General features: G+C 36.9%; 1 protein-coding gene across 1 annotated transcript in view; it reads left to right on the forward strand.

Annotated features, from left to right (window-relative positions):
• The window catches only part of PTPN13 (protein tyrosine phosphatase non-receptor type 13), a gene marked incomplete at its 5' end in the record, with an annotated part of 176,769 nt that overhangs the window by 55,592 nt on the left and 101,675 nt on the right, over nucleotides 1-19,502 (forward strand). Inside the window, 3 exons of the mRNA XM_082838934.1 lie at nucleotides 1,475-2,041; nucleotides 17,544-17,639; nucleotides 18,030-18,123. Coding sequence (XP_082695060.1) covers nucleotides 1,475-2,041; nucleotides 17,544-17,639; nucleotides 18,030-18,123 — 757 coding nt within the window. The remainder of the gene's footprint in view (nucleotides 1-1,474; nucleotides 2,042-17,543; nucleotides 17,640-18,029; nucleotides 18,124-19,502) is intronic.

Here is a 19,502-nt window from a genome sequence, read left to right on the forward strand (position 1 = left end):
TGGCCTGTTAGGAACTGGGCTGCACAGCAGGAGGTGAGTGGTGGGCGAGCAAGCAAAGCTTCATGTGCCGCTCCCCTTTGCTCCCCAGCGCTCACATTACCCCCTGAACCGTCATCCCCCTCCCCCAGTATGTGGGAAAATTGTCTTCTGTGAAACCAGTCCCTGGTGCCAAAAAGGTTGGGGACCGCTGCTATAGATGGTGTGCCCCCAAATAGGCGATGTTATCCTTATTTGCACTTGAGTGGATCCATGTTCAGGGGGAAAATGAGTTCCAAGAAAACATTTGAATCTAATTTTCAAGCAATTATGTGTTGCCATTCTGAAATTAACTTACTTTTCTATGATTATGAAGGTAAAATTCGTGGTCAGGGAATTAGAGCTTATAGTTGTTACCCTGAAGAAGCAATTGACTTCTTCAAATGAGTCAATAAGCAATTTATTATTATCATGAAGGTTTAGTCATCATTTTACATTGTAACCATAGCAAATAGGTTATTAAAGAGGGATCACAGAAGGTCACGCAGGAAATCTTCAGTGTTTATGGGCTATTGGGTTAGTAACTATATTTTTCTACATTTCTCTTTTTAATAATGGAGCCATATATATGTGTGATTTTTGTTGTTGTTGAATCTATGAATTCAAACAATTTCTGGTTGGACATTTTTGCTGCGCCTCAATGCATTTAGACTGCTGCCTTAAAAAAAATTAGAATGGCATACTGGTTTTAACTACATCAAAGACTAAAGCATAAATAAGAATGGGTAATTTCTTCTAGTTGACAAATATTGATACATTGTGTTCGAGAGGAAAAACTATTTCAGTACATGATGGTCTGCCGTGGAAAAACTGTTTCTTACATAATTTAAACACAGTCAAATTGTGTGGATTTCAAACATAATCAAATTTTCTGAAAACATATCTAATCATAATAAAACTTTGATACTTAAGAATTCCAAATACTACAATCTTTTTTCCATCCAGAATATAGCAAGAATTCTTTGTTTCTTCTTTGAATATGTTTATTTAAATGACCAGAAAATGGCAGGGCTTTATATTGAAATAATACCTATTTGAATTATATCTTTAGAAGTTAAAGGAGTATACTACATATTCTATTATTACCCCAAATCGTTTCATGAATAATTAATATTCTACCAAACTGGTTAGTATCAGAAACTCTTATCTATTTTTTAAAATCAAATCATTCACCTTTGAATATAAAATAATGCTACTTTAAGAAGTAAGTTCAATATATTATTGATATCATTAGGTTAGAAACATTTGAACTATGAAAAGTTATACAAACATAACATCTCTTTCCACTTCCCTTATCATCACCACCATCCCATTTCATCTCTCTTCCTCCATTCGGAGAATTAGGAAATTGCCACCACTTTCATTGTCAATAGTAAGGTTACATTCCAGTTATTTTCTAAAAATTCTGTGCATACATGATAGATTCTTATCATTCCAGGAAGAAGCTCTACTTCTGATGTACTAGACACATACAAGTCTCCGTTCTCTCATCAGACCTTTCTTAACAAAGGGCTTAGTAAATCTATGGGATTTCTGTCCATCAGAGACACACAATATGAAGAAGTTTATTTCAAGGACATTTCATCAGATAATAACTCTGGACATGAAGATTCTGAAAATTCTTGCTCCCCTTACCAGTTCAAAACTAGTGGCCCAGAAAAAAAAGCTATCCCTGGCATTGATGCGCTTCCCAAGAAGAAGATTTGGGCTTCATCCATGGACTTGCTTTGCACAGGTGACAGAGACATCTCTTCTGGGGAGACTGACAGACACCAACACTGTCTGCCTGAGGCGGTAACAGTACGGACTTCAACTACTCCTAGGAAAAAGGAGGCAAGATACTCAGATGGAAGCATGGCCTTGGATATCTTTGGCCCTCAGAAAATGGATCCAGTGTTTCACACACAAGAATTGCCCACCTCCTCAGCAATATCAAGTGCTTTGGACCGAATCCGAGAAAGACAAAAGAAACTTCAGGTTCTGAGAGAAGCCATGAATGAAGAAGGTTAGTAATTTCGTGTGTGTTTGAGAGAGAATTGAATTGAAGTATTTAAAATTGTGTTTTGAAATAAAGAAGGGTTAGTAAACCATTCCATAAGTCTTATTTCCACTGCCAAACCTTTGTAGCCAAATTAGACTCTTTCTTCTCTATCAATTTCTGTTCTTCCTTCCACAAAAAACCCTAATCAAAGTACAGTGCTACCACAAAGTCATCCCTACTAAACACACCCAGTCCAGCCACTGTATAAGTCTCTCAATGTTTTAGGTAGGCAGGAGCCATGTTTTCTACTTCTTTTTTATCCTCCACAGCACCGACTATCATGCACTATCTTGTGGGAGGCTTCTGTAAAGGACTGGTTCGTGGAAATTAGATGCAGTTAATCAAAATCAGCAATCCCAGGGAGGCAGCGTAGACTGGTGACAGTACAGTGGTTCCCAAACCACCAGCTTCAAAAAACACATTTTGGGACACGACTCCTGGAGATTATAATTTCTTTGGTCTGGAATGAAGTTTTAAATCTACATTTTTAAAATCATAGTGTTTAGGTTTATAGATTTAGAGTCAGACAGCCTAGGCTTGAATTATTTACCCAACTCAGTAGCTATGTGATCCTTGGTTCAGCAGCTGGGCTTAATCACTCCGTCTTAAGTTACCCTATGTGTAAAATGGGCTTAACACAAATAAATTAATTGGGTAGTGAATGTAAAGTGATTAATAAGTCAAATTATTACAATCCTAGTATGGGGGCATAAAATAACTTCATAAATTATCAGTTATTATTTACAAGGGAAAACTCTGTTTCAAAAGTACCTATTCACACACAAAGTACAATATATTGAACAGAACAAAATTATGTTCTAGACATGGATAGAGGCTGTTTTTAGTATAGATAAGTAGAAGAGAGGGCAAAATAAGAATTTTCAATCTAATCCTCTCCATTTTTTAAAAGATTTATTTATTTATTTTATTTATTTTTGGCTGCAAAATAGCCAAAAATGGTCTTAGTTGCGGCACGCGGAATCTTCGTTGAGGTGTGCGGGCTTTTCCTTGCGGTGCGTGGGCTTCTCTCTAGTTGTGGTGTGCAGGCTCCGGGGCACGTGGGCTCTGTAGTTGTGGCACGCAGGTTCCAGAGTATGTGGGCTCTGCACACGTGGGTTCTCTAGTAAAGGCGCGCAAGCTCAGTAGTTGTGGAACGAGGGCTTAGTTCCCTGACCAGGGGTTGAACCTGTGTCCCCTGCATTAGAAGGCGGATTCTTTACCACTGGACTACCAGGGAAGTCCCTAATCCTCTACATTTTTGAAGATTAAAGTTTTGTAACTGCCGCTTCTAGACCCCTGGAACATAGGTGATTAAAGGGAGCTTTAAGGTGCTTCTAGTTCAGTGAGAGTAGTAACATAATCAAGGGTCATATTCATTTTTAAGATCATGTCCTAGTGAATATTTTTGATTCATAGGTTACCTTTACAGTACTCTGCTAAAGGTTTGGTCTGTTACTTAAGTTTTAAGCATAGTTCTAGGACTGAAAATAGACCCCACATTGTGCTTTACTTCTCATAAATGAAGTTTTGCACTTTTTTTTTCAATTCAGGATTTGCAAATAAGTGGGGAAATTGAAATTATGGAGGAAATTATTGAACACTTAACTAATATTATGGGTTTTTATATAATTGCATTTTTAAAAACATTAGCCAGCATTATGAGATGGTCAAATATAACCTAGATCTAAAAACTTTCAAAGACTTAAAAAGACTTTTATTTTTCAACGAAAGTAAAAACTTAGAAATTTGTTTTATGCATGATTTCACTGTTTAACTCTGATAAGTAAACTTTTAGAGTTGTGACAGCAAAAAGCAGTCACTTTGTAGCTTAAAATAAAGTCTCTCCTTTCAGAAGTTGTATTTCATGACTATTTAGTGTTGCACAACTGCTAACATATGAATATAATTTATCCTGACATTCTTATGAGCATTCCCTCATGGAGACATTTATGTAAAGAAATTCTGCCCATTGTGAGAAAAAAAAAATCCCTCAATGATTCAAATAGATAAAACCATGATTGTCTCAGAATATAAATAGTGAAGATACATACCAGTTTAGATGACTGTTTCTAACATTTAAAAGGTTGACTGGTATATTTTCTTAACATGTAAATATTAAAATATTAATTTATAATGTTTTCAGGTGTACGTTTCAAAAGATTATCTGACTTACTATTTGGTAAATTAATAGTAGTTTGGATTAGTGAAGTGAGGAAAATGTTTTTTACCCTTGAACCTTGGTTGAGAGTCTAATAGTAAAACATCAAAACTTTAGTGAAAATATTTTTAATTTGTTAAATTATGCTACAATAAATAGTTTGTTTAACATGTTTTATTTGAATAGGTGATTTATGGGGATTTCCTATAAAGTGAGTATTAAGTCAAATTATGTCCTAGTTTGCATAGAAGTCTTTTATCTTCTTGGGAAACATGTGCATGCATGTGTGTGTAAGTGTACTATGGAAACTCAAATAGACCGACTTGTTTTCAAATATGCATATATATATCTGCAAAGATGATATATAATCTCTGTAAACTCTTATTTTTTCAAAATGGTAACTTGTTACAAAAAAAAAATTTCCAGATTTAGAAATTTTAGGTTTATTATAAGAGATAAAAGAAAAGGAAAAGATTTCTTTTTAAAAATAAATATGCTTTCAATTATTTGATATAGGACAATTTCTATCCTGAAATCTTTCTTTGGTATTGAAGAGTTTTCAAAAGCATTTGCTCCCACAAAGAACCTACCCATTTTCCCCCCAGAGTATATTTTATAACCAAGTTAAGGAAAACAGAACACCTTGAAAATGTTGGTTTATTATGGAAATATAGCACCTTAAATAAACTCCATTATTATATAGTAACTTGCAAGTAGTAATAAATTATATTTGCTTTAGACTAAAAGCATTGTTTGAAAGGAATGTTTGAGGTTTGGAATTCAAAAGCAATAATTTTATTAGTTATTTAGTTGAATAATTTACTGGTTTTATGCTGTGCTTTCTTTTTCTAAAGGTAGGATAATTTATGTTAGCCGAGCAAAGTACAGATTGCCAATATGAAGATTTCAGCTAGTATACAAAGAAGAAAAAAGAATGGAAAATAATATAAACCCATTTGTATCATTTAATTCTTATGAATAGTAGGCTTCATAGATCCCTTTTCTGTGGACTAAAGCATTTAAAAATATTAATACTCTGGGGGCTTCCCTGGTGGTGCAGTGGTTGAGAGTCCGCCTGCCTATGCAGGGGACACGGGTTCGTGCCCTGGTCCAGGAGGATCCCACATGCCGCGGAGCAGCTGGGCCTGTGAGCCGTGGCCGCTGAGCCTGCGCGTCCGGAGCCTGTGCTCCGCAGAGGGAGAGGCCACAACAGTGGCCCACATACCGCAAAAAAAAAAAAAAACACTTTGTACAGTTTTTGTGATCTTTACAATTGGAAGTTGCTACTGGGTATCAGTAATTTTAGAATTAGAAGAGGTCTTAAAGCACATGTGCTTGGGCTTGTGAAGATTTAATAATGTACCCAAGATCACATAACTGGTTAATGATAAAGTTTCCATTGTTATGGGAGATTGTAGATTTCTATGAGAGATTTCAGCATTCCGTCTAAGAATTTCCCACTACATGTTACCTCTTAATTTTTAAAAAAGGATGTGTTACAGTGTTCACTGGGATAATACAACAGTCAGAAGAAAAGAAATTGCTAAATTGCAGTTTGTTCTTTGGGGCACATGAGGAGATTCATTGAACTAATGGGAAAGACAGTTGTCTCCTTCAACCTCAAATGTATAGCCCTTACCTTAGCCCAGGCCCCATCCTCTTGAAAGGAACCTGTACCTAAATCACCTCCATAGCATCTCCTCAGCTGACAGCATCAACCAGCCAACTAGCACAGGGGAAATCAGACTTTAAAATCACGGAGTTTGGTGTTGGAAAGAATTTGGATATCATTTAAATCAAACATCTCATTTTCAGAGACCCAGAGTAGACTAGTTTGCCAAAGGAAAGACATAATTCATAAATCATAACAGAGCTGAATTTAGAATCCAGGTCTCTGAAGCCCCAGAATAAGATTTTTTCTATTCTGCCATTCTGATTTCAAGCAGAAACCAGAAACATTTCAGATATATTGTTGGGAAAATATTTTACTGCCTGGGAAGTTGGACATTCAACTCACCACCTAAACAAATCCCTTAGGTCTCTTCCTAGTAAAATTATATAATTTTTAATACAGTAAAACAAGATGTAGAGGCTTATTTGGTTTTTCCTTCAATAAACCACACTGGATATGGGTTAAGATGGAGCTCCATTGTGTCATATCCTCTATTGTGGCAGATAGTGGGATTTTGTTTTGCTTTGTTTTGGATAGTGTTTTGATGGGGCTCTACTGCAGTAGGATCTGTAAGATGGTTATCCTGTACCTGATGGCATAAGAGAGTAAACTATCAGAAAGCAGTGGTTGGTATTGAGTGCTCTAATTTCTTTGGGAACAAAATAAAGTTAGGAACAAAAAAGATCCCAAGAAAGAAATTGTAGTTGAAGTTTAAACATTATAAGATTATCATGATGATTATTAATAGTTTTCTACATTCATAAAGCAGTGAGGGAGGGGCAGGAAGAAACGTAACAGCTTTCTCTCATGGAAACTAGTTTTAAAATTTGATGTCATTCCCTTTTTTTGCTTTATTCTTTTCATTTCACTCTTTTCACCTCAGCATAGGACTGTACTGTTATACTCTTTTCCCTTCTTCCCTGTTCCCAGTATTTTCTTTTCCACCTATCTCTACTCCATCTCAAGATCTGAGAAATTGTCTGTTTTCTAATGAGAGTATCTGTTGTCGTGTCATTTGTGGTGTAATCACCACACACTCCCTATCCATTGCTCTGTGGGTTGGCAGCACATTCCTGATTATGAGAGATTGAGTTGGAACCAGTACTGTGAGTATAGTATGAACAGCACTCCACACCCTGGGTGGGGACTATGAATAGAATTTTGCTTCCAACAGTCAATCTACTTTATGTCTAAATTAAGTATCGTTTCCTTTCTTTCAGTGCTGTGGCCTCTGGTCTAGCCTAGTTTTTGCTGTTTTGTGACTGTTGTGTGAATACAGCTTAAACTCTGTTGTGCAGCTAGAGTATGTAAACACTCAAATATGTGAGCTTGTTCTCATTATTAAGGCACCTTAATGTTTCATTTCCATTCACATTCATTCCATTGAACTTGAAAGTGCATATACTTTTTTTTTTTTTTTGGCTGTGTTGGGTTTTCGTTTCTGTGCGAGGGCTTTCTCTAGTTGCGGCAAGCGGGGGCCACTCACTGAGCGAGGGCCTCTCTTGTTGCGGACCACAGGCCTCAGACACGCAGGCTCAGTAGTTGTGGCGCATGGGCTTAGTTGCTCCGCGGTATGTGGGATCTTCCCAGACAAGGGCTCGAACCTGTGTCGCCTGCATTGGCAGGCAGATTCTCAACCACTGCACCACCAGGGAAGCCCGCATATACTTTTATAGTTACATTTCTGAAGAGTAGGAGGATGGAATCATAAATGTTACAGTTCATCATAGGGGATGCTACTAGTGACATTTTAAGGAGAGAGAGAAATATTTTCAAAACTTATCTTTCTTTTCTAAGAGCCAAAATTGGTAAAGATGAACTACTCAGTTTTTATTTTTTCCTTATTTCCCTTAGAATAGCAACCCCCCCCCCACAAAAAAGAAAAAAAAAGATTGAGTCATTATTTGGATTACTCCATGAACTTAAATAATTTAAATAATCAGTTTCCACAGAAGTAAATATGAATAAGCAGGGATTTTATGTGATATTGGTCAAGTATCACATGTACTTAAGTATTAATGACTTTATTATTATACTACTAAGATATAAAATATTTTGTAGCTCTGAAGAGCACACTATTATAGATGGATTCAACATCTTAACCAGAAAGAATCAAGTGCCTACTATGTTTCCAGGGCTGAAATTTAAAGAGATTTATGTTTTAGACCAGCATTGTCCAATGGAACTTCAATGGAGGAAATGTCCTATATCTACAAAGTTCAGCTCTGTAGTTACAAGCCACATGTGACTGTTGAGCACTTGCATTGTAGCTAGTGCAACTAAGGAACAATATTTTATTTAAAATTACCTAGCCATTGAGTGCAGCTTCAAACCATTCTCACACAGTTAGTCCAGTAAAAAAATAACCAAAGATTGGTTTGAAAAGCATTTGAGAAGAAGTATGCAGTAAGTCATTCTTTAGCTTAAAAACAACTGAGCATAGACATTTACTTCTCTTCTTTGATTTATCCAAGTGAAAAAAAAATGAAGTTGCATTTTTAAATGCTAAGGAAAGTTACAAGTGAAACCAAAACGAGCTTTCCAGTGTCTATAATCATAGTAATATAATACTGGTTTTGGAGTCCACAGAAATCAGAGGGTACTTTATCAGAAATTAGGGACCTAATTTAAATCTAACTCATACATAGTTAACATAGACCCAGTTTGGCTTTGATATAGAAACCTTCTGAAAAGCATGGATCGATATGTTTTAAGAAAGATTTTAAATGGATCTTACTAGTAATGAGTATCATCACAAGGTTTAAGACCCAACAGTTTTAGCCTCCAAAATATTTCTTCGTTTCATTCCAGTCTCTCAATTCCTTTGTTGCCCATGGACTATAGAACTAGCTTTCTAAATTGATCTCTCAGCTATAGTTTGTCCTCTGTTTACCTGCCATGCAAATTTGAATATATTTCTTCTCTGCCTTCAGCCATTTAATAACTTTTTATCAGCTGAGCAGGATAAAATTCAGGCTTCTTAGATTATGGTATTTAAGGCTTTCCATTATTGTGTCTCTCCAGTCTCACCCTTTAGCATTTCCCATCTCACAAGTCATTCCAACACCACGGGTATTTGCGTGCTCTCTCTCTCTCCTCCCCTCCCACTCCTCTTGCCCTCCCTCACCAACTTCCCTCCCTCCATACAGGCTATTTTATATTTTCATGCTTTTATTCATGCAGCTTTCTGCCTTAAAAGACAGTCTAAGCTTTCAGGCATTGCGTAGCTCAGGAAGCTTTCTCTCATCTTCCCACTTCCAGGTGCTGGCCTATATTTTTCATTGAAATTATTTGTTTTGAAGAGCTTTTTTCTCCTCTCGTAGACACCAGAAATTTGCCCTGGTCTAATTCATGGCTACATCCTTAGTATCTACAACTATGCCTGGCATATAATAGATAGTCACTAAGTGTTTGTTAATCTAAACTGAATATTGCAACATGGCTATTAATATTAAATGTTTAGTATATTCAGTGGTGCTATTTCAGATATGGAATACAACAATATTCTCTGATGAATTATGCTATATCGTGAGGAGAAATCCCACCTCCTTCTCCTCTGTTTTGTCCAACTCTAAGAGAAAATCACATGCTTGTCAGTCACAGCCTGACCAACCAACAGCAAATGCAATCACTTTCCTTTAGAACTCTGTACTGTTTGGAAGCTTTAGAAGGGGCAGTTGAAGTCATAACAACAAAGGATCCTGGAGGATGCTAGAAGAGTGGTACAGCTGGCCCAGATTTATGGCTACTGCATTACACAAGACCATCATAGAGGAACTGTTCACGCTTGTTGCATTCCTACTCTGCACAAATTTTACATCTATAAAGTAATTTATATTTCACAGAGTATTTCTCCATATACCTTTCCTCATTTATATATATTCATACTTGCATGTGTTCTGTTTCTCTTGGTTAAAAATTCTGTTGATCACGTCTAGCTCTCAAAGGATTTTAGAATGTATTCTATTCATGTATCATGCAGCATGGTGTAATATAGAATACAGTGGACTCTAGTGATCATAAACAAGGTACCATCTCTAATCTCTAGAAATTAACCCCCTCAAAAGAAAGCATAGAGGAAAACACTTCATACATGAATACATAATGTTATTACTTTTGTTTCTCTGCTTTATTTGAAGGTTGAAATATTTTATTTGTTAGGACCTATAACTATAAAATGCAGGGTTTTAAATATTTTTTTATAGTTCTGAACTATAAAACCTGTCATTTTAGTGCATTTCTCTTTGAAACGTTTATCTGTAATTTGGGTCATGTATTAAAGGTAAAGAAATGCCAAGCTAAAAGTGGTTATTTAATTCCTGATGTTGCAATTGCCTGAGTCTCAGTTCCTTCGTGTTACGTGTCTGAGCTTGAATATGTGTCACTTGTAAAACGTGTTTTTAGATTACAGTTTGCACTAGCTTAGATACATTTTAATGTGAAGGTTGTAGATGTGAACTTTTCATCTAAAATAGCTCTATATAAGATCAGAATATCATGCAAGTCTTCATAATTCCCTAACCATTAAAAGATAGTGTTCATGACCACATGCCACAGCTTCATATGTTTAAAGTGTTAAGTGTGTTAAGTGTTGGTGGAAATTATGACTCTCAGTTGTCAAGAATTTATGACAAAACACTAGCCTATTGAAAAGCTGCCTTTTAATGTTGCTATATAAATGTGGAGTCAATACCATGTTAGAGCTGCAGTTTAGAGGATCAGCTTACAGTTAAAGAATAATAAAATATTTGTCAGTTGTGTTTTTTTTTTCTCTTTTTTCGGCTGCATTGGGTCTTCATTGCTGCGCCTGGGCTTTCTCTAGCTGTGGTGAGCAGTGGCTACTCTTCATTGCAGTGCACGGGCTTCTCATTGAGGTGGCTTCTCTTGTTGCAGAGCATGGGCTCTAGGTGCGCGAGCCTCAGTAGTTGTGATGCGGGGGCTCAGTAGTTGTGGCTCGCAGGCTCTAGACCACAGGCTCAGTAGTTGTGGTGCACGGGTACACGGGCTTAGTTGCTTCACGACATGTGGGATCTTCCCGGATCAGAGCTCAAACCCGTGTCCCCTGCATTGGCAGGCAGATTCTTAACCACTGCGCCACCAGGGAAGTCCTGTCAGATTTTTATGCCTTGTAATCTGACCAAAAAAATAGTACACTCTTAATTATAGTAAAGTAATACTAGAAATTAAAATATATCTTTAATTGTCAGAGTATGTATGATTACAGAATCTCTATAACTAGACTTCTATCCAGATGTTAATTCTTTAAGCCATTATTCTCTAGTCCCTATTCTTCTCATTCTCTCACCACTATTCTACAAAATGTTTTTTGGAGAGACTGTATTCCTATGTGTTTTGTGTGTTTTACATACATATATTCACACACTCAATTTGATGTACTGCTTTTTTGGTAACATGTATTCAGGCTAATTTTATTCTCCCATTTTTTCTTTTGCACTCATTATTATTTCTATGCTAAGATTGTTAACTACAACTTTATTTTCCATGTCTGAAAACTAAATACATATAGGAAGTCAAAGAGAAGAAAACCATCTAGCGAAATGAGGAATATTCATGATCCTAAATGAACTCTAGTACACTGATTTACACAATGTAGGTTTCATTTAAATATTTACTAGCTGAGAAAAGAAATTTGCAAACCAACTAATTAGATACTCAGTCTAATTTTATCCCACAAAAGGCAAATAAATTCAGTTCTCCAGTTGTAATGGTGACAACTTAAAATTTTGCTATTGCAATTTTAACATTGCAATGAAAGTAGCCACATGTGTATTTTATAAAATGTGTATTTGAACATTCTTAATAGGTCCATTGCACATGATCCAAAAATTTTGGCATTCAGGAAACTTTGTAATATTCTATAAATACTTAAAAGCATCTCTTTGTTTTAAAAAAATAACACTTTCTAATTAAAATAACAATCACTAGGTTTTGTTGATGCGGGGAGATGGGTACATATGAGGACTTGTACTCTCTGTTTTTGTGTCTGTTTAGAAGTTTTCATAATAAAAAGTTGTGTGTGTGTTTTTAATCACTCAGTTAATACCACATTTGTGGGATCTGGACCAAATCTAAAGTGCTAATATTATACATTTAAATATAGATAGAAAACATATCTGTTGTCTGGATCCTCCAAAAAAACTCATCAGTAACGGTAGGACACCTTGTGGAAAATTAGGGATTACCCTTCTTTTGCAGACCAGAACAGAGGAAGAAAGCTACTACCTATCTAGTTAATGTCTACTGGGTGCCTTTTGTGTAGGTCATCAGAAAGCCAAGAAGTGTTTCTATCTGTCAGCATGGAAAATATGCCTCTATTATACACCAATGCAGATTCTCTTGGTAAAGGACATGTAATTTTATAGTAATTCCTGAAACTGTTACATTTATTATTTAATTCAGAAATGGAAAGCTTATAAGGGCTAACCTTTCTTGTAAGCAGAACTGAGTAGTAAATTTTGGCTGAGAACTTTAATCTGATTCTAATCTTTTTATAACCATGACTGTGTAGTAAATATTGCCTGGGAACTCGACGCTGGTTATATCTGCCATGCCATTAAGTGAAAGGAACATGGTTAACAGCGTTTTTTTTTTAAAAGATGCATTTCGGAATACAAGAAACTCACAAAAGATTCCTACCACTTTAATTAACATAAACATCCCACCCCTACCCCAGCCTTAGAAGGGAAAAGTTCTTCCTGCCCCTTAATTGTCCTGCTAAGCTAGTCATCTAGTTTGTGTTTCCAGAGTGTTTGTGCCCTATTACTCTGAAGCGGTAAAGCATCATAAGGCAATGTCCTCCCTCCCCCCGGGTGTGGTACTGAGAACATTTACAGACCAGTAGTTCATCATGGGAAGATGATTTATTGTTATATGTATTTTTGTGTGTGTAAATTTATTTATTTGTTTATTTAGGCTGTGTTGGGTCTTCATTGCTGCACACAGGCTTTCTCTAGTTGCGGTGAGCGGGGGCTACTCTTCATTGCGGTGTGCGGGCTTCTCATTGCGGGTGGTTTCTCTTCTTGTGGAGCATGGGCTCTAGGCGTGCGGGCTTCAGTAGTTGTGGCACGTGGGCTCAGTAGTTGTGGCACGTGGGCTCAGTAGTTGTAGCTTGCAGGCTCTAGAGCACAGGCTCAGTAGTTGTGACGCACAGGCTGTTGCTCCACGGCATGTGGGATCTTCCCAGACCAGGGCTCGAACCCACGTCCCCTGCATTGGCAGGTGGATTCTCAACCACTGTGCCACGAGGGAAGTCCTGGTGTTATATTTTTAAGAAGAGTTTGTCAAAGTTACATTAATTTGTCTTAGAGAGGAACTCAAGGATTGAAAAAAGTTTACTAGTGTTGTCAGAGTATAGGAAACAAAACATAGGTGAGCAAAAGACAGGGAACGTGGATGCTATGAAATAATGTAAGAATAATTATAAAGCACCACCAGAGAATGGAAATTAAAATTTATTTACTCTCATATAGCCACTTTGCAGAAATAGTTATGAAGCAGTAAATTCAATTAATATGGGGTGTGAAATTGTTATTGCAGGCTTAACATCCAAGTGACTGAAGTTCTCTCTTCTGTCCACTGAATAGGTTTGTTGCAACTTCCTACTTTTCATTGTGAGGTAAAACCATATTGCCTCCATACATTTGGGTCTTTCCCTTGGCCTTGTTGGTTTTACTGTCCTGTAGGTTACAATGCCAGGTTTGTCATTTGGTCAAGTTACCTTGGGAAGATTCCTCAAAACTTTAACGTGGAGGTTCTGTACAATAAAACAAAAAGTTCTTTGGTGCCCCTTGAAGATAGCAGTTCTTCTTACATAACCATTTAACTATGTTCATTACATTTAAATTAGATAAAACTAATAAATAAATTAGATAAAACTGTTGTTTGACATCTTCTACAATCCTTTCAAATCACGTTCATCTTAAAACAGAGGAATTTTTTTATGCATTTTTATTTTATTTTTTATTTTTACTTTTGGCTGCGTTGGGTCTTTGTTGCTGTGCATAGGCTTTTCTTTAGTCATGGCGAGCGGGGGCCACTCTTCGTTTCAGTGCACAGTCTTCTCATTGCGGTGGCTTCTCTTGTTGTGGAGCATGGGCTCTATGGCATGTGGGCTTCAGTAGTTGTGGCTCGCGGACTCTAGAGTGCAGGCTCAGTAGTTGTGGCTCACGGGCTTAGTTGCTCTGTGGCATGTGGGGTCTTCCCAGACCAGGGCTCGAACCTGTGTGCCCTGCATTGGCAGGCGGGTTCTTAACTACTGTGCCACCAGGGAAGCCCACATTTTTTTTTTTTGGCTACATCGGGTCTTTGTTGCTACACTTGAGATTTTCTCTAGTTGCAGCGAGCAGGGGCTACTCTTCACTGCAGTGCACAGGCTTCTCATTGCGGTGGCTTCTCTTGTTGCAAAGCACAGGCTCTAGGCACATGGGCTCAGTAGTTGTGGCACGCAGGCCTCAGTAGTTGTGGCGTGTGAGGTCAGTAGTTGGGCTCACGGGCTGTAGAGAGCAGGCTCAGTAGTTGTGGCGCACAGGCTTAGTTGCTCCGTGGCATGTGGGATCTTCCCGGACCAGGGCTCAAACCCGTGTCCCCTGCATTGGCAGGCTGTGGCACCAGGGAAGTCCCAGAGAGGAATTTTTTTTTAATCACTTATTTTACCATGAGACTTCCCTGTGGTAGAATGGAATCATTTTTTTTAAAGTTTTGGTACATACTTGGATTTTCAATTCCAAAACTCTTTTTATTAATTATAGTATTATTTGATACTTATGTTCACTGTATACAAAACTGGACAAAGTAGGAGTCTTCTATATTGTGCATGCTTCTCCTGGTAAACATTGTTATAAGAACAATACACAACTTCCTCTCCATCAAGTCCATGGCCAGTCATTTATCCTTCAACTCTTCCCAGCATTACTCCTATCCTTTGCCTCAGCATGAGCTCCCAATTTTTCCAGCCCATCATTTCCATCCTGGTTTCCATCCTGGTTTCCAGCCTGGTTTCTGTGGTGCCATTTAACTATTTCATTCATTTATTCATCTCTTTTTCTTTTAACAATCTCTGTTAAACACCTCCTAGCACAAGGGAATAATTCATTTTGTGAAGTACCCATCCTCAAGTTTGCAAACTAGTAAAAAAGAAACCCTCACATACCCTGATTATCTGCTACCATGAATCCCATATCACTCCTCAGTTCTAGGTATTTCCCATGGTCTGCATTCTCTAGTGTCTAGAAAAAGCCACAAAACCATTCTGATTGGTTCCAATAAAATTCATGCATTCTAGCCTAATCTAAACTCTCACTGTAACATAAAAGCTTTCATGGTTTTTTTTTTTTTTTTTTTTTCTGACTCAACACTTTTTCACAGCAGAATTTCTTTACTCTTCTCAGGAAGTGATTTACTTTTTTTTTTTTTTTTGCGGTACGCGGGCCTCTCACTGTTGTGGCCTCTCCCGTTGTGGAGCACAGGCTCTGGACGCGCAGGCTCAGCGGCCATGGCTCACGGGCCCAGCCGCTCCGTGGCATGTGGGATCCTCCCAAACCGGGGCACGAACCCGTGTCCCCTGCATCGGCAGGCGGACTCTCAACCACTGCGCCACCAGGGAGGCCCGTGATTTACTTTTATTACCAGGAGTATGGCAAATTTCTGATGAGTATCTTGGGATTCCCTCTGTTTTTTCACTCTTTCCTTTGTTCATTATTTCTTTCTCTTAAGAAGGAAAGGTTCTTTCTCCCTGCTAAATTAACCATCCCATGTATGTTGGTTTTTTCCCATCTCCTCCTCCTGGTTCCTTCACATTTTTCCATCAGTTTTCCCCACTATCATTTGCAATCTCCTCCAATCTACAGATTTATTATCCACTGCCTAAAAACATCCTCAGACATTTCACTCTTCCAAAAAGACCCTAATAACTCATCTAGTCTCATTTAGTTTATTTTTTTAAATCTTTTTTCTTTCTCAAACCCTCAAACTTCTTGAAAGAATAGTGTTACTCCTTTTCTCAATTTACTATCATTTAGTCTGATTTGGTCTCTCACCTGTCTGTGCAATGGAAATAGTCCTCTTAAAGGTCATCAGTGACCTTTGTGTATCACATATATTCATCTTTTCATTCATTCATTCATTCATATTTACTCAGAAAATATTTATTTTGTGCTTGCTATGCATCAGACACTTGCTAGATACTAGAGGTATATCTGAAAAAGGCACAATCCTTTTTGTCAGAGTTTATAATTTTGGTAGAGGAAACAAACAAGTAGAGAAGGAACTATCAATATTAGGCAGTGGAAGAGTCACAATTTTTTAAGCATAAGGCAATATGAAAGTACAAGAAGCAATATCTAACTCAGCCTTGAGTTGGTCATGAAAGTTTTTGTGGACATGAAAGATTTTTTTCCTTTAAGGCTTCTCTTAAAGGAAAAAGAAAAAGTATTCAAAAGAAAAGGGGAGGAAAGGCATTTCTAGCAGGGAAAGTATCTTTCAGGAGAGAATCTAAAAGTTTATATGCTTTTGGTTATCTGTAAATTCAGTAACACAAGTGCAAAATTTGGAGAAGTGGATGGTGATGATGCCCTGGAACAAGGGTTCTACCTGGATTGAGTTTTTAAAGTTCTTTTTCAATGTTTGTGTATTTCAGTGTGCTTTGGGCGGGCAGGCAGAGAAGAGAGGTCTGTGCTTTTCATCTGATTCTAGCAAGTAAGAACCTATGACTTCAGAATATGAAGAGCTACTGCTATAAATGTAGTCAGGGACCACCTTATGGAAAGGCTTTGAATACTAAGCTAAGGAGATACTAAACTGTATCTTGAAAACTCTAGTTTGAAGACGTTTAAGAAATACAGTATTATGCTCAGATTTTCATTTCTGGAAAGTTCACTCTTTGTAATGTGCATTATAATACGAGACAAGCAAGTAAGCAAGACTGCAGAGAGGGGAATCTAGGACACGTGAAGTAGTCCAGGCTTGAGCTGAATAGTCATCTATGATAGTGATCATGAGCACAAAGAAGAGGGGTGAGTCAGAAACATTTAGGAGGTAGAATTTAGATTTTAGTGGAATTCTGCCCCCCTGATACAGAGCACACACCGTACATCCCTACACAGCTCCCCCCGCCCCCCACCCCATCCCCACATGTCCCGTCTTAAGTATTTTGTACTTCCACTTTTTAAATTATTTGAACTTGGGACTGTGTCTTTGGATTTTCCATCCTCATAGCACCTAGTGCAAAGAATGATGTTTCTGTAGCATACACTGTATTCTAAGAGCTCTGCATATATTAATTCATTTAATGCTCACAACAACCCTATGAGATGCACACACTATTATACCCTCTTTTCAGTTGAAGAAGAGTCACAGGAAGGTTAAATACCTTCCTAAAGTCATGCACCTGGTAAGTACTGGACCCTAGCAAATCTAGCTTCAGAGTCCAGGCTCTTAACCCGTATGCCAAACTGCCTCAAAACTGTAGTCACATTTTTGAATACCACCTATCCATTATTAAATTTAAAGCAATGTATAAAAATGTTCTAGTCTCACAAGAATAAATTTAGTGCCTTATTTGATTTGTGTGGAACAGCTAATGAGTTTGCTTTCTAATGTTTATGTTTTAATCCTTTCAGAACCAATTCGAAGATACAAAACTTACCACAGTGATATCTTTAGTACCTGCAGTGAAAGTCCATCTATTGTTTCCTCTGAATCAGACTTCAGAAAAGGTGAGAGGGATCTGAACAAGCAAAATGTTCTTAAGAAACCATGATTGTTCTTCTCTTTCAGTAGTGTTGAGATATAAGGTGTCAAAAGAATAATTCTATGTAAAATTTTTTAATTATAAAAAACTTCCAGTTACTCATTTTAACAGTATTATAGGAACTTAATAGCAGTTTCATCAAATAGCAGTGTAGTCATTTTCATAGTAGAGAAAATAATTGTTTTCAAAATAACATGACTTACCTTTAAAGAGTTTATTGACATTATGTCACTAATTTGATTACATGAATATGATTTGTAAAAATTATCTTATGTGTCTGCTGAATGCTTGAGTTTTAAATAAGATTACTTGATATTTTTCTCACTTGTACTATTTTTGTTTCATTCACAATTAGTGAGAAAAAGTGAAGTGTCAAAGAGATTTGAGTCCAACAGTGGTCTCCCAGGGGTAGATGAAACCCCAAGTCAAGGCCAGTCACAGAGACCAAGGTATGTAATATGAAAAAATGATAATATATTTCCTGTTGCTGGTGTTTTTTTTTCTTTGTTAGAATCAAGGAGAATTTTAAAAAATTATTCTTTTTCCTCTGTTTTCTCCATTTTCCTTTTCCTTTTCCTCCTCTTTAAGTTCTTGCAAATTCATTCAATTATGTAAAAGATGTTACAGTAGTTTGAGTTATTGGAATCTTTTAGAATTGGCCCTGATTATTTATAGTTTGTGCTTGATTTTCAAATTAACATGAATATAAAATAACTTATTAACAGTAAGGAAGTTCTGAAGGCACGGCATTAAACATCTGTGAGAAGATAGTAAACTTTGATTTCTAAGAGAATAATACTTCTTTCGAGGTTGAATGGGCTCAACAAGCAGGCTTTCAGTGAGTATTATTTGTTGAATGAATAATTAATAGGTTACTACTGAATAACCTATTATGTAAAAAGTTAATTTTTCACTACATCTTTCCTGGCTTAAAAGAGGTCATCTTGTATTTTTTAAAGCCCACTTCGGGCTGTTTAGAGTTCATTTTCATACTGAAATACTCAGGTTTCTTATAAGGTGTGTATTATTCTTGTGCTAGGGTTAGAATGGTGGTATTATAGGCATGGATTGATTTACTTTGTTTGAACTGAAAAGTGTCAAATCAGTAGTGAATATATTAATGTGTATCTTTTGCAGGTGTGTACAGCTTCCTTACGTGAACAGAAGCATGTTATTAATGTTAAGAATTAATTTGAAATTCATAATGTGATATTAGAGAACAAGAGGTTGCTTCCAAATTTACTCCCAAACGACAGGAATCCTCTTAAATTTGACATCAGTTCATTTAGTTCAAGTGCCATTATACACAAAAGAATCATTTGAAAATTAACAAAAACTTGCCCCTTAGTTGATTAATTCTGGCAGACACTGTTTCATACCTGTAAACTATTAATAGACCAGGTAACCCTAGCCATGTGATTAAAGCAGACAATTTATCCAGGGTTTAGACTCCAAGTAATTACATTGCACTAAAGTTATTCCTTAATATTCCAGTTTTTATGAAACTTGTATGTTTTTCTCTTCCCTCTTGTTCCTTTTAAAATAGTCTGAGGGACTTCCCTGGCAGTCCAATGGTTAAGACTTCACCTTCCAACACAGGGGGTACAGGTTCAATCCCTGGTTGGGGAGCTAAGATCCCACATGCCTGGAGGCCAGAAAACCTCCATAACATAAACATAAACATAAAATAGAAGCAACATTGTAACAAATTCAATAAAGACTTTAAAAATGGTCCACATCAAAAAAAAATCTTAAAAAAAAATAGTCTATGATACTTTCTTTGAGGAAAGCTCTAATAAGTATTCATTTACCTAAAGTGGTATGATCT

Source organism: Leucopleurus acutus, assembly GCF_964270905.1.
Source record: "Leucopleurus acutus genome assembly, chromosome: 4".
NCBI classification, from domain to species: Eukaryota; Metazoa; Chordata; class Mammalia; order Artiodactyla; family Delphinidae; genus Leucopleurus; species Leucopleurus acutus.